Source organism: Pleurodeles waltl, chromosome 3_2 (assembly GCF_031143425.1).
Source record: "Pleurodeles waltl isolate 20211129_DDA chromosome 3_2, aPleWal1.hap1.20221129, whole genome shotgun sequence".
Taxonomy (NCBI): Eukaryota; Metazoa; Chordata; class Amphibia; order Caudata; family Salamandridae; genus Pleurodeles; species Pleurodeles waltl.
This window is the reverse complement of record NC_090441.1, coordinates 199,243,015-199,266,113: the sequence shown is the minus strand read 5'-3', so window position 1 is coordinate 199,266,113 and position 23,099 is coordinate 199,243,015. Positions and strand designations below refer to the sequence as shown.

Genomic DNA, 23,099 nt, shown 5'->3' with positions numbered 1-23,099 from the left:
CTAAGGTTCGTATTCCAAGGAAGACATTACCAATTCAAAGTGTTACCATTCGGAATAACAACTGCGCCAAGAGTTTTTACAAAATGCCTGGCAGTAGTAGCTGCACATATCAGAAGGCAGCAAATACTTGTGTTCCTGTATTTAGACGACTGGTTAATCAAAACCAACACGCTAAGACAGTGTTCACAGCACACAAAATATGTTGTACAGACCCTTCAAAAGCTAGGTTTCTCCATCAACTACGCGAAGTCACACCTTTTGCCTTGTCAAACACAGCAATACTTAGGAGCGACAATCAACACAGCAAAAGGGATTGCCACTCCAAGTCCACAAAGAATTCAAACATTTCACAAGGTAATTCAGGCCATGTATCCAACACAAAAGATACAAGTCAAAATGGTCATGAAACTCCTAGGCATGATGTCTTCATGCATAGCCATTGTCCCAAACCCAAGATTGCACATGCAGCCCTTACAACAGTGCCTAGCATCACAATGGTCACAAGCACAGGGTCAACTTCTAGATCTGGTGTTGATAGACCGCCAAACATACATCTCGCTTCTATGGTGGAACAGTACAAATTTAAACCAAGGGCGGCCTTTCCAAGACCCAGTGCCACAGTACGTCATAACGACGGATGCTTCCATGACAGGGTGGGGAGCATACCTCAATCAACACAGCATCCAAGGACCATGGGACATACATCAAAGGCAGTTTCACATAAATCACTTAGAACTGTTAGCAGTATTTCTAGCGCTGAAAGCATTTCAACCCATAATAACCCAAAAATACATTCTTGTCAAAACAGACAACATGACGACAATGTATTATCTAAACAAACAAGGAGGGACACACTCGACACAGTTGTGCCTCCTAACACAAAAAAATATAGCATTGGGCGATTCACAACCACATTCGCCTAATAGCACAATTTATTCCAGGGATTCAGAACCAGTTGGCAGACAATCTCTCTCGATCACCAACAAACCCACGAATGGGAAATTCACCCCCAAATACTAAACAGTTATTTTCAAATTTGGGGAACGCCTCAAATAGATCTATTTGCAACAAAAGAAAACTCAAAATGCCAAAACTTCGCATCCAGGTACCCATAGGAACAATCCCAAGGCAATGCTCTATGGATGAACTGGTCAGGGATATTTGCGTACGCTTTTCCCCCTCTCCTCTCCTTCCATATCTAGTAAACAGATTGAGTCAAAACAAACTCAAACTCATACTGATAGCACCAACATGGGCAAGGCAACCTTGGTACACAACACTACTAGACCTTTCAGTAGTACCTCATGTCAAACTACCCAACAGACCAGATCTGTTAACACAACACAAACAACAGATCAGACATCCAAACCCAGCATCTTTGAATCTAGCAATTTGGCTCCTGAAATCCTAGAATTCGGACACTTAGACCTCACACAAGAAAGTATGGCGGTCATAAGACAAGCCAGGAAACCTACCACTAGACACTGCTATGCAAATAAGTGGAAAAGATTTGTGTATTACTGCCATAATAATCAAATTCAGCCATTACACGCATCTCCAAGGGATATAGTAGGATATTTATTACATTTGCAAAAGTCAAATCTAGCTTTCTCTTCCATAAAGATACATCTCACCGCAATATCGGCTTACCTGCAAATTACTCATTCGACTTCACTATTTAGAATACCAGTCATTCAAGCATTTATGGAAGGCCTAAAGAGAATTATACCACCAAGAACACCACCTGTTCCTTCATGGAACCTCAACATTGTCTTAACAAGACTCATGGGTCCACCTTTTGAGCCCATGCATTCTTGTGAAATGCAATACTTAACGTGGAAAGTTGCATTTTTGATTGCCATCACATCTCTAAGAAGAGTGAGTGAGATTCAGGCATTTACCATACAGGAACCATTTATTCAAATACATAAAAATAAGGTAGTTCTAAGGACAAATCCAAAATTTTTACCAAAGGTTAGCTCACCGTTCCACTTAAATCAAACAGTAGAGTTACCAGTGTTCTTCCCACAGCCAGATTCTGTAGCTGAAAGAGCACTACATACATTAGACATCAAAAGAGCACTAATGTACTACATTGACAGAACAAAACTAATTAGGAAAACAAAACAACTATTTATTGCCTTTCAGAAACCTCATACAGGAAATCCAATTTCAAAACAAGGCATTGCTAGGTGGATAGTTAAGTGCATTCAAACCTGCTATCTTAAAGCAAAACGAGAGCTGCCTATTACACCAAAGGCACACTCAACCAGAAAGAAAGGTGCTACCATGGCCTTTCTAGGAAATATTCCAATTAACGAAATATGTAAGGCAGCAACATGGTCTACGCCTCATACATTTACCAAGCACTACTGTGTAGATGTGTTAACTGCACAACAAGCCACAGTAGGTCAAGCTGTACTAAGAACATTATTTCAAACTACTTCAACTCCTACAGGCTGAACCACCGCTTTTGGGGAGATAACTGCTTAATAGTCTATGCACAGCATGTGTATCTGCAGCTACACATGCCATCGAACGGAAAATGTCACTTACCCAGTGTACATCTGTTCGTGGCATTAGTCGCTGCAGATTCACATGTGCCCTCCCGCCTCCCCGGAAGCCTGTAGCCGTTTAGAAGTAGATCTTGAACATTTGTACATTTGTGAATATATTACTTTACCTTTATTATGTACATACGTACTCATTCCATTGCATGGGCACTATTACTAACATACACAACTCCTACCTCACCCTCTGCGGGGAAAACAATCTAAGATGGAGTCGACGCCCATGCGCAATGGAATCGAAAGGGGAGGAGTCCCTTGGTCTCGTGACTCGAAGACTTCTACGAAGAAAAACAACTTGTAACACTCCGAGCCCAACACCAGATGGCGGACTGTGCACAGCATGTGAATCTGCAGCGACTAATGCCACGAACAGATGTACGCTGGGTAAGTGACATTTTCCATATATATATATATATATATATATATATATATATATATATATATATATATATATATATGTATATGTGGCCTCCTTAGCCAGATTTGTCCACTCGTTTGTTTTCACTGCTACAGGGTATGCTGATGACACCCAGATTGGAGGCTCGAGCTCCAGCACTCTTGGATAAGTTGCAGATCAATTGAACAATTGTATGCAGTCACTTGTAAAGTGGGTGGAAAATAACTAATGCTGGAGGCCCCAGTCCCGAAACCCCCCCGCTCCCGCACACACACACACACACACACACACACACACGCCAGCTTTAAAGCCAAAAACCTAGGGTTTACATTTAATGCGGAATTGTCACGTGCGGAACAGACCAACAAATGATGCTCTTCATGTTTTTTTTTTCATTATTAAAATGCTTAGAAAGGTCCTACCTTTTATTTCATCTGAGCTGCAAAAATCAGTGGTCATCTCCCTAGTTCTGTGCAGGCTGGATTATTGCAGTGCCCTTCACCTAGGCATCAAACAGCGGCCGCTAAACAAGCTTCAAATGTTGTAAAACAGCGTGCCGCCTGCTTAAACAACGACCCAAGCGCAATTGAGCCGAGAGTGCACTGGCGGAGCGTCACTGGCTCCCTGTGAAGAAAAGAGTTGGTTCAGAGCATCATGCCGGACACACAAAGCACTTCACAGCAAGAGCACCTTCAAAGAAATAGTGCCTGGTACGTGCTTAGATGACCTCCTCGATCTGCCTTACTAGAAGCATTTCAGTTCCAGGAGTAAGACGGCAAGCTGGGGTGGTCCTGGGTTCGTCCATGCTCACTGCCCCCTCTGGGACGGACTGCCCCCGCCTCTCAAAGGCCAAGGACAGTTTGTTTGATTTCGCAAGCAGCTAAAAACGTGGCTGTTTACAGTATCTTTATAACGCTGATCAATTTTAAAACTGGCTGTTTTAATGCTGTTGGTCGTAGTATCTGCTAGCGCCAAGACGCCTGTGGGCAATTGTGCGCTTTATGAATTTAACAATCCAAGTGTTGATATGAATGTCATGAGTTTAGATCCCGGCAGGGCAGAATCGTCCCTCATCATCCGATGTAATCTATGTGCGAGTGTAGCCGTATCAGTGGCCATTTATAGCGCCTAGAACTGGAGAGAGTGCATACATAAGGTCTGTAGAAAACAAGTATTATTAAATTCAGTTTATGCTCCTACGTTATGACCAGAATCATGCTCTGTGGAATTATAAAACTTGCAAAGTCCCTGAACACTAGATTCCTGGTTCACACTTCATGTTGTTGGCTGCTTGAGACCAGTCGCAGGGGCCTCTCGACTCTTTGCAGCTGCCCCGTGTCTCACATCCTTCTGATTGTGGGTGGGCATCCCCTAAACAAACTGCTACTGCAGACTCTGTAGAGCAGCCTCTCCGTGGTGCTCTGGCGCCTCCCGCTGGAGGGATGGGGATCTTCCAGAGATCTTTTGTGAAGCAGTACTTAGTATTCGTGGCCCCTTCGCACCCCCAGCTGATGTAAGGTGGTTCTTCTAGAGCAGTGGTTTCCATTACTGGAACCTGGGCACCCGCACTGAATCATTATTGGAATCTGGGGGTGCCGATGATTTGAACCGCAAAACAGGCAAAAAAATACAGAAACAAACGTCAAAAACACATACACAAATTATAACATTTCATTTTTAATTTGCAGACAAAATACACATTTTCATCCCTAAAGGAATGTCTGAGCTTTTCTAAATTCAGTTGAAGCCACCCATTCTCCATCTTATATTCTGTTTGATACACCCGCACTGCGCCAACAAATCAATGAGGACACTAATTTAATTTTTAGCCTCCAATATCAAATTCCTTGACATTTACAGTTCGTTTTAAAATTTTCAATTGTACGTTTAGCCACTTTATTTATATACACTTTATTAATCTGTTAATATTAGTTAATTTGCTAAGCAGTCACGGGCCCCCTCAGGAGGCTTCGCGGAACCCCAGGGTTTCCTGGACCACAGATTGGGAAACCTTGTTCCAGAGGTAGTGCTTCCCCTGCCGTGGCATTTATGATCCTGTGGCACCACCTGCTGGGATGTGGTTCTCGTCTGAGGACGTGTGCAGAACAGTGATATTCATGGTCCTTTGATTCCACCAGGTGGTGTAATGTGGTTCTTCCAGAGGAAGTGTTTGCACAGCTGTGGTATTCGTGGTCCCCATGGCGCCACCTGGTGCTGGGATGTGGTTCTGGTCTGGAGGAAGTGTTTGCAGGGCAGTGTGATACATGGTCCCCATGGCGCCACCTGGTACTGGGATGTGGTTCTCTGAAGGAAGTGTTTGCAGGGTAGTGTGATACATGGTCCCCATGGCGCCACCTGGTACTGGGATGTGGTTCTTCTGAAGGAAGTGTTTGCAGGGCAGTGTGACACATGGTCCCCATGGCGCCACCTGGTGCTGGGATGTGGTCCTTCTTCTGAAGGAAGTGTTTGCAGGGTAGTGTGATACATGGTCCCCATGGCGCCACCTGGTACTGGGATGTGGTTCTTCTGAAGGAAGTGTTTGCAGGGCAGTGTGACACATGGTCCCCATGGCGCCACCTGGTGCTGGGATGTGGTCCTTCTTCTGAAGGAAGTGTTTGCAGGGTAGTGTGATACATGGTCCCCATGGCGCCACCTGGTACTGGGATGTGGTTCTTCTGAAGGAAGTGTTTGCAGGGCAGTGTGACACATGGTCCCCATGGCGCCACCTGGTACTGGGATGTGGTTCTTCTAAAGGAAGTGTTTGCAGGGCAGTGTGACACATGGGCCTCATGGCACCACCTGCTGCTGGGATGTGGTTCTCTGAAGGAAGTGTTTGCACAGTTGTGGTCCCCATGGCGCCACCTGGTGCTGGGATGTGGTTCTGGTCTGGAGGAAGTGTTTGCAGGGCAGTGTGATACATGGTCCCCATGGCGCCACCTGGTACTGGGATGTGGTTCTCTGAAGGAAGTGTTTGCAGGGTAGTGTGATACATGGTCCCCATGGCGCCACCTGGTACTGGGATGTCCTTCTTCTGAAGGAAGTGTTTGCAGGGCAGTGTGACACATGGTCCCCATGGCGCCACCTGGTGCTGGGATGTGGTCCTTCTTCTGAAGGAAGTGTTTGCAGGGTAGTGTGATACATGGTCCCCATGGCGCCACCTGGTACTGGGATGTGGTTCTTCTGAAGGAAGTGTTTGCAGGGCAGTGTGACACATGGTCCCCATGGCGCCACCTGGTGCTGGGATGTGGTCCTTCTTCTGAAGGAAGTGTTTGCAGGGTAGTGTGATACATGGTCCCCATGGCGCCACCTGGTACTGGGATGTGGTTCTTCTGAAGGAAGTGTTTGCAGGGCAGTGTGACACATGGTCCCCATGGCGCCACCTGGTACTGGGATGTGGTTCTTCTAAAGGAAGTGTTTGCAGGGCAGTGTGACACATGGGCCTCATGGCACCACCTGCTGCTGGGATGTGGTTCTCTGAAGGAAGTGTTTGCACAGTTGTGGTCCCCATGGCGCCACCTGGTGCTGGGATGTGGTTCTGGTCTGGAGGAAGTGTTTGCAGGGCAGTGTGATACATGGTCCCCATGGCGCCACCTGGTACTGGGATGTGGTTCTCTGAAGGAAGTGTTTGCAGGGTAGTGTGATACATGGTCCCCATGGCGCCACCTGGTACTGGGATGTGGTTCTTCTGAAGGAAGTGTTTGCAGGGCAGTGTGACACATGGTCCCCATGGCGCCACCTGGTGCTGGGATGTGGTCCTTCTTCTGAAGGAAGTGTTTGCAGGGTAGTGTGATACATGGTCCCCATGGCGCCACCTGGTGCTGGGATGCGGTTCTCTTCTGAAGGAAGTGTTTGCAAGCAGTGGTGACCCTCGTTCTGTGGCGCCACCTGCTGGTGGGTAAGAATTCTTTGTCCGAACCCAGAAGCATTTCCCAAGTTAACGTCTCTAAACAGTAAACTACATTTCCAGTGAAAAGAAGTAAAAGTAGCAAACTGTACAGTCCAGCAGTTATCAGGCTTCATTCACCGTAAAGTCCCTTTTAATCTCCTCCACTTTGCCAAGCACAGGAGTTAAGTCTAACTTCTTGTATCCCCTTTTCACGATGGCTGCCACTGACATTAGACTAGGGATTAGATGAGGTCCTTGTACATAACATAACAATGTTTTTCTTGCAGCTTAACCGACGGAGCAGCTCGTGGGCAGCTGAATTTCACAGTCTGCTTCTATGACTCCTTGAAGCTCTAGCGCTTGGTGGGGATCCCTCCTAGGCCACAGAGTTAGTGGAGGCAGGAGTCTAGGAACATTACACAAACCTGCAGGATGCTGATGAAGTCTACCTACCCAGATACCTGGCGGCTTCACATCATGGGAGGCACAGGGGAGGGAAGCCTGTGTAAGGGACGGGGCTTGCATCAGGTGCTACCTGTTGTTGAGACAATGTGAGGAGGGGCACTCACAGCTAAAACATTAGATGGTTACTGGCAGCCCAACCACCTGATTCCAGAATTTACTTCTAACTTTCCTGACCCCACTTGGTGGTAGAAACAATGGGATTTACAGGCACTGAAGGTGGTGGAACAACCATAGAAACCTTAGCTTCTAGGAGCCCTGCACAGGGGAGGGTTTGTCCAGGGGCAGGAACACTCTAGTATTTTCAATCCAAACCAGATCTATCACCTACATCATCGAACTGGACTCCAGCAGAACATGGATTGCGCAGGCTCACCTGAGATGTAAACCCACGCTGATAAATATGGACCCAAACCTGGGAGTTCTGGCTCTATCGGAGGTAGGAATAGTGCACACGGTTCCTCTTCGGGCATCCCTTTGTTAAGAAGCTAGGAAAGATCATGGCAGCACTCGTTTATTTAAAAAATAAAATAAAAAAAATCTGTAGTATTCCTTGGGACTGAACAGCATGGGGATGCTCACCTGGCCATTTTGGCCAAGGTCCCCAGAGAAGGCACTCGACGCAACAGTGACTGGTAAGATAGAAATTCAGAGCCATCTGCCCCTCTAGAGGGAGCTTCAGGTGCAGAGGAAACAGACGCAGCTTCGAGCAGGTCCCAGGAGACTCTTCTGGAGGTTACTGTAAGGGTCTCTTTTTCTGTTCTGAGGTTAGGGAGAAGATTAGGGAACTTCTTTGAAAAGTGGAGAGAAATCATGGCGGGCCACTGGGTGCATTAAACGGCGCAGGCTTTCAACATAGAATTCTGTGGCTTTCCAACAGAGGTGGAAAAACTTCAATCACTGGGATTGTCAGTCCAGTCCCACAACAAAAAAATAAAAGGGGCCAGGGTACAGACCCCCTGATCCCGCAGCTCTGGTGCCAGAGCCACAGCATCAAACAGCTCTCCCTTCATCGCAGCTGAGATTTCCTTTGTCTGCCCGCAGAGAGGCAAGCACACAGAGGAAACTACTCTCGGACAGCAGTGCTGGCTGCAGCTTGGAGTCCGCTTGCATTGTGAGGGCCCTCAGGCTACCCCCACAGTGCCCAACATTGAGACTGGGTGCCTGGGGAGAGGGGGGTTGCACCCAGCTCACATGGCTGGGGGATGGGGTCCCCTGGGCCGAGATCGGCTGTGGGTAGAGGGGCCACGTGCTGAAATGGTGATGGACTTCTGGAATTTTTGCCTAGAATGTCAGATCTTACTGACTGAGTACTTTCCGGTCTCCTGCACCCTCTTCTATTGAAACACACTTGATCAGAAAACTATTCATACTTCTGTTCTGCATCTATGATGAGATGAGGAAACCACAGTTAACATGCTCTTTTAACCTTCCCATAACGTAGTCTCACATCATGGATTAGACTATTCCGTCACCAAACACAACAGTTTACCACCTGTAATGTTCATAAAAACTGTACTTATTTCATCAGTGGAGATCTGTCAGGATAGGAGCAATCAATCCTCAAAATGATCTTTGGTTGGATTAATACTTGCCTCTGTGCCCTCAACAGAGTCAAAGCTTTGTTTCTCAATAGCTGGGAGTTTTGTACTTGCTCCACAGTACCATCTGTGTTATCGGTACCACTTGGAGTATGGGTTCTAATATGGTTTATTGGCAAGTTATGGAAGCCTAAAGATGGAAAATATGTGATGGCAAGCCCTAACTCCTTGCCTAGTATCAAACATAATGAAGGTGCATGAAATAGGTGAATAGTGCTATACAGACTTCAAACTTGAGCGACTTGAAAATGATCCACCTATTGTGAAGTTTCATGACCCAATGAAAATTAATAAACTAAACCTTCACTAGCATGTTTAAGAAGAAGCCAGTGAACAGCATTGACACTACAATCATCATGAAAGCAGACAAAGCTCTATTTGGTTGAATCATTGTAACAGCACAGAATCTGAACCTTCAGATGGTGGATGTACTCTCTTATCATAAGCTTTAGCAACTCGAACGTCTGTCGTGAAAGACAAACAAAGCTGCTTCAGCAATACACTTGCAGGAAAAAGTTACCCGTGCTGTGGAAATACCTGGAAACTCAGCTGATTGATCTTATGGTCTTCTTCAGAGAGTAAAAGGAGAGGAATCAAACTTTGGAGAGGCGGCTCTGTCTGTCTGTCTTGTCCATGGCTTTGCGGGAAGGAAACAGGAGTCAAAGAAACGAGGTTGTACAGTAAGACGTCTATTGAGAACAGCGACAAACTCGGGCACAAGTTACAGAGCATCCCAGATTGTCAGACAGTGGAGGAAATTCCTAAGCCACGTAAGGAACAAAACAACTCATCGCAATTCTTGTTAACGCATGGAAGAAACCACAGTATTTTGTACAACTTGAGAATAAAACACTGTTCACAAACTGTGAAGATAAATGCTACAAAATCACACCTGAAGAGAGCTGCAAAGTACCCGATCTCAACAGTAAACATGAAGAAGCGGATGGTCGTTTGTTGCTGCTTACGCTGCTAATTAGGATTGTGTGGCAATAATCAGCTCAGATTACACCAATGTGTTTATTATTTGTTTGGGATTCCATGACAGAATCATGGCTGAATTGCTTCTGAAATGTGGTGGTAAAATACTTACGCAAGTCCTTAAGATTGGGGAAAATAGCTTCAACTCTTTGTGAAAATGTTTGTCGAGCTGTGATAGGTCTCCGTACGTTTACCTGATGTGACACAGTAAGTGCATTTGCGGGAAAAGGAAAAAGTAAATGCATTCAAAATCGTGTCTGCAAACAGACATACACTGGAGCGAAACATTTTCACAGCTCGGAGACGAATGGGATCTCTCTGAAGAACTAATAGACAAACTGGCACAATTCTTGTACTTGCTGAATGTACCAAAATCTTTGGTTCATCACGTGAATGACTTGAGATATCTCCTATTCTGCACAAAAAAGGGTGAGATACAGTTATCAACTTCCATCTTGCACGGACTGTCTGAAGAAACATGCAGGACGTGTGGATTATCACGCTGCTATAAGCAAGAGATGTCTTCTGAATGATCCACAGACATAGTCCAATTGGCAGAGGGTGGAAGTTAGAAACACGAGGGAGAAGAGCAGCTGGCAGAGGACTGGATGGAGGGGCAGCCGGCTCCTCAGGCTGTGTTAGATCTGCGCTCGCAACTGCATTAGGATGTGCAAACTGCGAATGTGTCTGCTGTCTAGATGAGCTCAAGTGGACTGACGTGCAGACTTCCTGCCTGTGAAAATGAAACGGACGCAGAGAATGATAACACCTGTTCAGAAGACCACGAATGTGAATGATAAAATTGTATTTATATTCACTCATGACATATCTTGCCTATGTAAGATGTGACAACTATTATTTGAAATTGAAAGTGAAAATTATGCATCAACATATATGAGGAATACAATGAAGTTTTATTATTATTTTTAGGGACTAAATTATTATTACAATTGATAATCATGATTATTTTTAAATTATATGGAATTTAACCAATCTGGTTTAAGTAGATTTATTTTTCCACATATTATGATGAATTTGGTTGCCATATATCAAAAATATGAAAACCATTATTGTTTTTTGGCTGCGGTAATACAATAATATCGGACAAAAGGCAAAGAGTGATGTCTTGCTGGCACATATTATCCATCCCTAGGCATCCATATGTTGCAAAAAACATACCCTCCCTCCATGCGTTCAGCACCGAGGCTCCACCAGGGGCGACTGGTAATGCTGGTAACCGTGTTCTTACCGCCCTGCAGACTGACCCTGTTACATGAGCAATTGCGTGATTGCCGATAGGTTTGACTGCGAGCAAACTTATTTTTCCTTTTGTGTCTCCTTCGCACTCCTGCTCATGGCAGCCATGGCGCCTTGAATCAACTTGCTTTTATCAACTAATGTTTTACTTTTCATTTTCAGTTTGTGGCAAGAAAAGTTCAGTTAGGAATTTACAATGCCAACAGCTCTAACTGGAGCAAATGCAAGACTGATTGTTTTGCAAACGCTTGTTTTTAATCATGCACTTCAGATATGGGCTGGCACTCAAGGGGGAGGGCTGTCCTTGCAGTTGTAGAAATGAAAAGGCCCGTCAGTGGCAGCCGTGTGTGGGGCAGACAAGTCCAGCTCCTGTAATCTTCTGCTGCTGACACCTCTCCTCCCCCAAATACCATAGCAGTCATCGGGCTCGCTCGCTTGTGAGGCTCCATACGGGGCCAGTCCGACAACTTTGCGAGGGTTGCTTTGGGTTCCCGACTCAGCCCTGCACTCTGCCCTACATTGCCTTACAACCCATCAGGGAAATCGTCCAACAAACCAGTGCATCTGCCTGACACATTCTACCCACGGCGAAGTGAATATTCACTAACGCTACTTCAGTCTTGATCTTTTTTGCAATATAACGTCACAAATTCTTCCTAAACATGGCAAGTCCACTCTACAATGGAACCCTCCAAATCGTCATTCCCAGCTAGTGAGAGCTGCCTTAAGATCGGCCTAGCAACCATGACAAGCGGATTCCACAATTTATCAGCAGCCTCTACATTTCTCACAGTAGCTTGTGGTGCACTCAGTTACACAGCAGATACTCAGAAGGTCATTTGTGAACCTAGACTTCACAACTGATAATGAACATAACAGGCAATTGTAAGGAAATGCCTCCTTGGCATGGTTACCCCCTGACTTTTTGCCCTTGCTGATGCTAAGTTATGATTTTAAAGTGTGCTGGGACCCTGCTAACCAGCCCCACCACCAGTGTTCTTCCCCTAAACTGTACCTTTGTCGCTACAGTTGGCACAACGCTGGCACTCAGGTAAGTCCCTTCAAGGGCCCTGATGCCAGGAAAGGTCTCTAAGGGCTGCAGCATGTCTTATGCAACCCTAGGGACCCCTCACTCAGCACAAACACACTGCTTCACAGCTTGTGTGTGCTAGTGGGGAGAAATTGACTAAATTGGCATGGCACTCCCCTCAGAGTGCCATGCCCACCTCACACAAGCCACCCCACTAGCAGGCCTTACAGCCCTAAGGCAGGGTGCACTATACCACAGTTGAGGGCATATGTGCATGAGCACTATGCCCCTACACTCTCTAAGCAAAACCTTAGACATTGTAAGTGCAGAGTAGCCATAAGAGTATATGGTCTGGGAGTTTGTAAAACACGAACTCCACAGTACCATAATGGCTGACACCAAACTTCCCAGTTTTCAGTGTAAACTTCTCAGCACAATAAATGCACACTGATGCCAGTGTACAATTTATTGTAAAATACACCCAGAGGGCATCTTAGAAATGCCCCCTGAAAACATACCTGACTTCTAGTGTAGGCTGACCAGTTTTTGCCAGCCTGCCACACACCAGACATGTTGCTGGCCACATGGGGAGAGTGCCTTTGTCACTCTGTGGCCAGGAACAAAGCCTGTACTGGGTGGAGGTGCTTCTTACCTCCCCCGGCAGGAACTGTAACACCTTGCGGTGAGCCTCAAAGGCTCACCCACTTTGTTACAGCGCCACAGGGCATCCCAGCTAGTGGAGATGCCCGCCCGCCGGCCACTGCCCCCACTTTTGGCGGCAAGGCTGGAGGAGATAGTGAGAAAAACAAGGAGGAGTCACTCCCCAGTCAGGACAGCCCCTAAGGTGTCCTGAACTGAGGTGACCCTTACTTTTAGAAATCCTCCATCTTGTAGAAGGAGGATTCCTCCAATACGATTAGGGATGTACCCCCCCCCCCTCCCCACAGGGAGGAGGCACAAAGAGGGTGTAGCCACCCTCAAGGACAGTAGCCATTGGCTACTGCCCTCCCAGACCCAAACACACCCCTAAATTCAGTATTTGGGGGCCCCCAGAACCTGGGAAGCTAGATTTCTGCAACCTAAAGGACTGCTGACCTGAAGCCCTGCAGTGAAGACGGAGACAACTGCTTTGGCCCCAGCCCTACCGGCCTGTCTCCCAACTTAGAAGAAAACAGTGACGCATCCAACCGGGACCAGCGACCTCTGAAGCCTCAGAGGACTGCCCTGCAACCAAGGACCAAGAAACTCCAGTGAACAGCGGCTCTGTTCAACCATCTGCGACTTTCTTGCAACAAAGAAGCAACTTCAAGGACTTCATATTTCCTGCCGGAAGCGCGAGACTTTCTACTCTGCACCCGACGCCCCCGGCTCGACCTGCGGAAAACCAACACTACAGGGAGGACTCCCCGGCGACTGCGAGCCCGTGAGTAGCCAGAGTTGAACCCCCCCCCCCCCCCCGAGCCCCCACAGCAACACCTGCAGAGGAAATCAGAGGCTCCCCCTGACTGCGACTGCCTGTAACAAGGGACCCGACACCTGGAACCAACACTGCACCCGCAGCCCCCAGAACCAGAAGGAACCGAACTCCAGTGCAGGAGCGATCCCCAGGCGACCCTCTGCCTAGCCCAGGTGGTGGCTACCCCGAGGAGGCCCCCGTGCCTTCCTACATCATTGAAGAGAACCCCGGGCCTCCCCATTGCTTTCAATACAAAACGAGACGCCTGTTTGCACTCTGCACCCAGCCGCCCCTGTGCCGCTGAGGGTGTACTTTCTGTGCCTGCATGTGTCTCCCCCCCCCCCCCCCCTCTCCGGTGCCCTACAAAACCCCCCCTGGTCTGCCCTCCGAGGACGCGGGTACTTACCTGCTGGCAGACTGGAACTGGGGCACCCCTGTTCTCCATTGAAGCCTGTGTGTTTTGGGCACCTCTTTGACCTCTGCACCTGACCGGCCCTAAACTGCTGGTGTGGTAACTTTGGGGTTGACTTGAACCCCCAACGGTGGGCTACCTTTGACCCAACTTTGAACCCTGTAAGTGTTTTACTTACCTGTGAACTTAACAATTACTTACCTCCCCCAGGAACTGTTGATTTTTGCACTGTCCACTTTTAAAATAGCTTATTGCGATTTGTGTCAAAACTGTACATGCTATTGTGATTATTCAAAGTTCCTAGAATACCTGAGTGAAATACCTTTCATTTGAAGTATTGCTTGTAAATCTTGAACCTGTGGTTCTTAAAATAAACTAAAACATATTTTTCTATTTAAAAACCTATTGGCCTGGAGTAAGTCTTTGAGTGAGTGTTCCTCATTTATTGCCTGTGTGTGTACAACAAATGCTTAACACTACTCCTTGGATAAGCCTACTGCTCGACCACACTACCACAAAATAGAGCATTCGAATTATCTCTTTTTGCCACTATCTTACCTCTAAGGGGAACCCTTGGACCCTGTGCACACTATTTCTTACTTTGAAATAGTATATACGGAGCCAACTTCCTGCAGCAATGGCAAAGCCAATAGGTCTTGGCAATCCAAGGGCTAATGGTGTGGTCAATTAAAATGTCTTTTAGCCATGTGTTTGGGATTGGAGTGGATGTATGTAGTGTGGAATTATGTAGGTTATATTCAGATTGTTTATTCTGGAATTGTGTGGCGTGGAATTGTGTGGAGATGTGTAGTGGAAATATGTGACATAGCGTGCAGTGGAAATATGTGGATAGTAATTATGTGGTATTGAGTATACTGGAATTAAGTGCACTGGTATGTTCATGGAGTGTAATTATATGGAGTGGTATTGTGTGTTGTGGAATGGCATGTAGTGGAATGGAATCGTGTGGAGTTGAATCTTGTGGCATGATGTGGAAAGCTGTAATGTGGACTGGATGTATGTGATGCATAGTGGAATTGTGTCCTGATAATACATTAGGCTGGTGTTCGCACTGTATAATACTGAATTTAAAACAAGAGACCGAGTGAGTGAACTGAAAACATGAGCACTGCAAGGAGTGCTCCAAGAAGAAGAAAAGAAAAAAAAATTACTCCCAGAAACAGTTTCTAAAATGGCCGCTGTGTATGAATAGTAACTTTTTTTACTTTTATTCGGTATGAAAAAGTTCATCCATTACAGCAAATAATCACCAATACATTATTAATATACCAATAAAACCATATATGATAAAAACACCCATCATAGATATGAACATATAAAAACCACATTCATAAAAAAAACAATAAAATAGAAGAACTCATTCTAAAAACTCTACATTATTACGCCAGGTGATAGCTCCCTTCAAGAATGATCCCAGGCCCTTCCATACCAATATATCTGAGGCCATTTGTAACCACAGAAAAGCAGGACGATATTGCACGAAACCCTTGGGCCTTAGGAGAACGAGTTCTAAACGGTGCATAAAAAACACAAAACAATGTAAAATGGAGCAAGGTCTGATGGGACACCCCGTCGCAGGGGCAAAGTCTAATACATTTGTCCCCATACTGACCTAGCGGGAAACACAAATTACTCCTAATGCTTCCCGGCGGAATCGAGTTATGAGAGACCTTTCCCTCACGTCCTTTATTTCTAAAAGATAGCGCTCAGGGCCCACCCACATCTTTAACATGATGTAGTCCCTGATTGATTTTTTCCCTAAAGCCTCCCCCTCCCTTTTGGAGGCCTGTATTCTCAGAAAATTGTCCTTAACCCATTTCTTGTCATGGCTAGTCAGACCCTCGGGATAATCAAACAATTCAGGCCGCCCCAGGTCATGAGCCATCTTCCTTATGTGCATCAGCCAGGGAATATTCTTTGCATTGTCGCAAGCCAAACAATCCCTTAGGATTTCCCTATTAAGAGTAGCATGTTCGTTACTCCAGATTGAGATCCATAGCAGAAGGGGAGCCAACTGGATAGTATCCTGCACAAACTCAAGCTCCAGTTCCAGGTGAAGGCAAAAACCAGGAATGTTTTGTCCAACTCCCAGGAGCCTTCTACAAAAGCGATTTTCTTCCACCGTAAGAGCTCGAGTATCCCTATACCCCCAAAGTGCCGTGCCATACAGCAGGACAGGAAGGCATTTCCGCCTATAGATTTCAAGCAGGGGCTTGATAGGTCTACTACCTACCCTTACAGCAAAGTCAAAAGCCGCACCAACTGTTGCATGGAAAAGCACAACCCTTCTGGCAAAACAGGGTTTCCAGGATCCTTTCTCATCAAAAATGACCCCCTAAGTATGGGAACTCATGGACCCTGCTAATAACGTGATCCTCCACCCTAAGCTCCCCCACCCTGCTCAGGGGTCTTCCACAAACAATAAAATGTGATTTCTTAAAATTGACCTCTAAACCCAAAGCTGACATAAAAGTAACATAAGCTCTAACTATTTCCCGGAGACCATTCATCGTGCGGGCCATGAGGACTGCGTCATCCGCGTATGTCCGCACAGGGATATCAATACCCTTCACCTTTGGGACATCCCTACAGTGTTTCATCAGAAAATCAGACAGTCCATTTGTATATAGAAGGAACAAAGTAGGAGCCAGGACACACCCCTGACGCACACCTCTTGAAAGTTTAAAAGCCTCTGAGCATTCCCCATTAGGCCCTACCCTTACATTTGCAACTGTCCCAGAGTGGAGATATCGGAGCAGCTCTGCAATATTAGGATCCAGACCTAAATGATTTAGCCTCTCCCATAAAATAGACCGGTTCACTTTATCAAAGGCACAACTAAGGTCTATAAAAGCAAGATAAAGGGTACCTTTCCTGGCCTGCGTGTATTTACCGATCATCATCAGTAAGTTAAGACATTGTTCTTGCGTACAGAGGCCTTCCCTAAAACCATACTGTTCCCGGCTTAAGATGTCATTTCGTATCATCCAGGCCTCCAGACGCCTTAGAATGATCCGTCCCAGAATCTTCGCAGAAGAGTCCAGGAGGGATATAGGGCGATAAGACTTAGGGTCATTACGATCACCCTTTTTAAACACTGGGACAATACATGCCAGTCTCCAAGAGGCAGGAATGCCCACAGTAACTGCTGCATTGAGAACATTTAGGAGAATAGGTGCCCATAGCTGGGGGTTAGCTTTATATAAGTCCATAGGGATTGAGTCTGGGCCTGGAGCTTTATTGCTCGCGCTACTCTGTAATGCATCAATAACCTCCTGGAGCGAAAACCTGATTGCTAGGTTAGGGGCCACATCATATACGTTCTCCCGGATATTTCTTAATGGAATACCCTCAAAGATTTTACAAAAATGGGTTACCCAGGCCTCCGGGGCGATGTTACAGCCAAGGCCCTCAGATGTTTCTGTTTCAAAGGCACCTCTGTTTACCACCTTCCAAAACAGGCCAGGGTCCTTCAGAGCAGTGGCACGCTCTAACTCTTCCCAGGCTTTGTCTTTATGTTTTAGCTTACTATCCCTCCGGGCCCTTTTATACCTCATTCTAGCTTCTTTTACAAGGGCCCAATCTCTAGGGTGATTCTTGGTAACCATCTTTAGGTTTGCCCTTGCATCATAGCAGGCCTTGTCATACCAGCCACATTTACGTTTACTGGAGTGGCTGCCTACTGAGAGAAGGCAGTCTCTGACTGCTGCATTTACCACTGTTATAGCATCCAAAACAGTCTTAGGATTCAGAGCCTCTATCAGGAGTATTTCCATAAATAGATGTCAATTTTCCCCCACCACCCTTCCTACAACTTTTTGGGGGTCCACTTGATTCCACCCAAGCCGCCTCCCCTGGTCCTTTATCACCACTGCTACAGGCCTACCTCGTTCTAATTTACGTAGGGCCCCAGGGAGTTTAAAGGACACTATAAGGGGATTATGATCGCTAAAGCACTCCCCTAGCACTTCACCCCCAGTCACTAAGTCTCTGATAGGGGGAGACACAAAAATGTAATCAATGGTGGATCCAGACCCTCTTCCCACATAAGTTGGAAGTTGGTGGGTACCTACTGCTTCTATGTCATAAAAATTCAAAAAGCCCATCTTCCTGAGTTCCTTTATTAGCTCCCTACCTCTCGAGTCCTGCAGACCATACGCTGAGTAGTCCTCGCAGTCACGAATAAAGGGATTAACCACAGTGCTGAACCTGCCCAGCTTGGCATTAAAATCTCCAGAGACGATAGCACAAAATTCCAGCCCCAGCCCCACCTTCTCCATTCTGTATTTCAGAACCTGAAGAACGGAGAACAGAGCCCCAATTTGGCACCCCCCATCCCACACAGCGTTATAGAAGTTAACCAATAAAATATTAAAATTATTGGAGAAGATTACCCATACCAACAATATACCTTGGTGGTTGCAGTTAATTTGAAAGGCACCCACTATCTTGGAGAGGCGAATTAGGGTAACCAGGCCACCTTTCGAGCGCCCACCAAGAGACTGCACAGCTGGAACTGCGTATCTACCATACCCATCCCACACAGACAGCCCCTCTGACCAGGTTTCCTGAAGCATGATGACATCATAGTTAGTCACACACCCAACCCATGCTTGATCAGATAACTTAGCATCATAACCCGCAATATTCCATGAGATAAGATTACATTGGGGAGGAACCTCTTCCTGTACAGCCAATGCATTGGCGCATTGTCATTCCACCCCATCCAAGGATAAATTGCTATTGGTAGCAGTTCTTCTCCTAGTCGCCTGCAGGTTATTCTGACCCTGGGGGGGATTCTTGCCATAACCAAGAGACACCCCAGTACTCAATCGCATGTGGTTGTAAAAAAAGCCCAGAGGGACCATACTCATTGAGCCTGCTCTGAGGACAGCAGGACGATAGGTAGAAAGGAGCCTTTGGGTCGGAGCAGGATATCTAACATTTATAATGATACGGTCTTCTTTCCCCACCTTATTTTTGGGGCCGACCCAGCCAATTCTTCTAGCAAACAGAATGTCCTTAAAGTCCTTGCATGAAAAGTCACAGTTGTTACTCAGCCAATGGCCCACCTTATTTATGAGTTGGTTCGTAGACTCAATTGCCCCAGGAGCAAGGACAGGCACATTTGTCAACACTACCACGTAGGGGGCACATGCTGGGGGAAGATCCAGACAGACCGGGGAAGGCCTGGCCATCGGCAAGTTTAAATTATCGTTTCCAATCAGCTGTTGGCCAATCCCCCCCGGCTGCCACAAAATCCGGATCAGGCTGCCTACTGCAACTAGACATGTTAACAGTCCTACCTGCCCTCAATAGAGAGGTCGGTGCAGCCGGAGCAGTCTCAGCACAAAAACCCTGTCCCCCAGAATTTACAGGATTTACCACTGGATAGGACGTTTTTCCCAGGAGCCCCGCAACTTCCTCTGGTAGGGACAACTCCTCACCGGAGTGGGGATGCCTAGTCAAAGCCACACATCCACCTACCCCATGCCTTCCTTGACTTCCTTGCACACATCTGCGAGAATGTTTTTTCTATGGCTGATAATTTCACCAAAACGGGGGACAGAATCTCCTGGATCAGTTCCCGAAATTTGGACAATAAATTGGTTGCATCACACCCCAGGTGCTGACAAGGTGCGGGGTCACCGCTCGCACCTTTAGGGAGCTCCACAAAAGATGTTTTTGGCTTGGATATCAATTTCTTTAGGGCCTTTTTTTTTTTCTCGGGGGAGGGCTACATTTATCCATGGGGCAGGCCGGGGGAGAAGATAATAAGTCTTTTACTTCTTCTAGAGGGGCCTTGGCCACCAGAACCCTCTATTGACTCTGTTGGCTCAACCTGGACATACTCAGCAGCAGCTATAACAGCACCTTGATCCTCCTCCAGATAAGCCACCTCCACATCCACGGCCTCACGAGGACCATTGTCTATTGGGGCCTGGCGCCAATCCTCCAGTTCCATGGATAACCTCCTCTCTGCCAAATCAATTTCCTTTGTAACAACCCCGACAGCTCTTGCGAGGAAGGAATCCAATGTGGTAGTGCCACTACCCTGTCTGCTACCGCCACCACCACCCCCCAGTGGACCAGTTAATGGACCTTTTTTCCTGCCCATTACTACAAAAATAGCAGAATAAATAAAAACAATGTAACCGCAGAACAAACAAAAACAAACTAATTAAGCTGTCAAAAACCCAGTAAAAGCAAAATAAAACCACCAGTTTGTACTCCAAGTGTTATTAGATATGAATAGTCACCTTCCACTGAAAACGAAGGAGGGGTGGCCCAGCCTAGCCTCTTACGAGCGATGACGGGCGCAGGACGGGCCTGCCCTTGGCCCGGGCGCTGCCTGCGCGCGTCCCGCGGGAGCGCGAAGCTATTTTTAAAGGGCTCCTGCCCCAGCAACAGATGACGCCTCCTCCTCCACTCGGTCAATGCGCTTCCCGCGGCTGCGGGCGCTCAAAGCTATTTTTAAAGGGCTCCTGCCCCAGCAACAGATGACGCCTCCTCCTCCACTCGGTCAATGCGCCTCCACTGGTTCCTGCTGTCTGGGAAAACTAAAGATGGGAAGAGGCATGACGCGTGCATGCCGTGGGCAAATGTAGAGAACAAATAATGGGGCGACGAGGGAACCAGCAAATGACAAGCCTATGGGCGGGCCGAAGCCCGCAAAGAACATACAACAGGTCTCTTGGAGAGCCGAGACCTAAAAACTGCCTGAGCTCTTAACACCAAGTACAAATAGTCGCTGTAAGTCACCGCTGTCTGCTGAATTCTGACCACATTGTAGTTTTGTGTTTTGAATAATTTCATTTGCTGTCTCATGCTGTGACTTCCCTTCTCATGAACATAAGTGATCACTACATTGGGACAGGATGTCTTTACCATTAAATGGTGTAGGGAATATTTTACAGAGAACAGGAGTTGGTTATTGAGTCATTTGCTTCTTTTCTTCTTTTATTGCAGTGTTTTTTTATGTTTAAATTGTTAATGCTGCGGTGTACTTCTGTCTTCATGTATATCTGGTGATAGTTGTGGCTCTCGCCTGGGTCGGGCACCTTCCAACATGTCCAGATTCACTGTAAATTACATAGTTTGTCACACAGATCACCAAGGAGAATGTTAAAATACTCAAGTCTTGTTACCTCCTCAAGTCCCCGCCCAAGTCTCTTGTGGTCCCTGGTCGCCTCCTCCACACCCAGGGTCCCTGCACCCAGAGGTCCTGCTGCTCAGCTCCAGTATCACTGCAGACCCCACCTGGTCACTCTCGCACTCTCCAAGGCCCCTGCACTCAGGCCCCCTTCTCTCAAACTGCAAGGCCCCTGCACTCAGGCCCCCTTCTCTCAAACTGCAAGGCCCCTGCACTCAGGCCCCCTTCTCTCAAACTGCAAGGCCCCTGCACTGAGACCTGCTGAGCTCGGGGGCCCCCTTCTTCCACACTCCAAGGCCCCTGCAACCAGACCTGTTCTTACAGAGGCCTGCTGAGCTCGAGGCCCCCTTCTCTCAAACTCCAAGGCCCCTGCAATCAGGCCTGCTGAGCTCGAGGCTCCCTTCTTCCAAACTCCAAGCCCCCTGCACCCAGGCCTGTTTTGACAGGCTGCAGAGCTCGAGGCTCCCTTATTCCAGACTCCAAGGCCCCTGCACTCAGGCCTGCTCTTAGGGAGGGCTGCTGATCTTAGGTCTCATATGGTATTTCCTCTTCCTTTAGGTCCGTGGGGGCAGCCGCCATCACAGAGCGCCATGGTGGATTACTACGATATCCTAAGTGTATCGCGGAATGCTACCCAGGAAGACATCAAGCGAGCGTGAGTACCTGTTCTTCTTTCCTAACTTCATCTGCTTTTCATCAGAGCACTATGCAGCTTTTCATTCACTGCTAATCTGGCCCCTACCCTTTCCCAATCCAGAGACCATGGCCCCAAAGTGCAGCCATCTTAGAGGGTCATCTTTTTGATTCTGCTCATTCCCATTTTTGCCTCCGCCCTTGTTTCCCTTATCCCTCATCTTTTCTGTTGCATTCTTCCTCAAACGTCCTCGTTTTGTTGCTCACTTGTGAATATCTTGATGCATCTTGGAAAGAAAATCATGCCAAGCAGATTTGATGGATAATGGTACCAGTGTAGCCACGCAGTATCAGTGCAAGCTGCTGCATGCACATACAGGTACAGTACAGGCAGCAATCAAAAAGTGTCTCTCATACACAGAACAGTTACAATGCAGGTAGCAGCAGTGCAAGCATCTCTCATACGTAGAACAGTTACAGTGCAGGTAGCCGCAGTGCAAGCGTCTCTCATACGTAGAACAGTTACAGTGCAGGTAGCAGCGGTGCAAGCGTCTCTCGTACACAGAACAGATACAGTGCAGGTAGCAGCGGTGCAAGCGTCTCATACACAGAACAGATACAGTGCAGGTAGCAGCGGTGCAAGCGTCTCATACACAGAACAGTTACAGTGCAGGTAGCAGCAGTGCAAGCGTCTCTCGTACGTAGAACAGTTACAGCGCAGGTATCAGCGGTGCAAGCGTCTCTCGTACACAGAACAGATACAGTGCAGGTAGCAGCGGTGCAAGCGTCTCTCATACACAGAACAGCTACAGTGCAGGTAGCAGCAGTGCAAGCGTCTCTCATACACAGAACAGTTACAGCGCAGGTAGCAGTGCAAGCGTCTCATACGTAGAACAAATACAGTGCAGGTAGCGGTGCAAGCGTCTCTCATACGTAGAACAAATACAGTGCAGGTAGCAGCGGTGCAAGCTTCTTCATGCACAAACAGGTACAGTGTAGGCAGAAATCAAACAAGCGTCTCTCATACACAGAACAGTTACATTGCAGGTAGCCGCAGTGCAAGCGTCTCTCATACACAGAACTGTTACTGTGGAGGTAGCAGCGGTGCAAGCATCTCTCATATACAGAACTGTTACAGTGCAGGTAGCAGCTGTGCAAGCTTCTCATACACAGAACAGTTACCGTGCAGGTAGCAGCGGTGCAAGCTTCTCATACCCAGAACAGATACAGTGCAGGTAGCAGC

At 47.1% G+C, this 23,099-nt stretch overlaps 1 protein-coding gene across 4 annotated transcripts in view; it reads left to right on the top strand.

Moving 5' to 3' along the window:
- DNAJB2 (DnaJ heat shock protein family (Hsp40) member B2) overlaps positions 1-23,099 on the top strand; it is a 147,509-nt gene that overhangs the window by 50,624 nt on the left and 73,786 nt on the right. For all 4 annotated transcript variants that reach the window (XM_069227165.1, XM_069227167.1, XM_069227166.1 and 1 more), the window contains exon 2: positions 21,782-21,878. In XM_069227165.1, the coding sequence (XP_069083266.1) occupies positions 21,782-21,878 (97 nt within the window). The remainder of the gene's footprint in view (positions 1-21,781; positions 21,879-23,099) is intronic.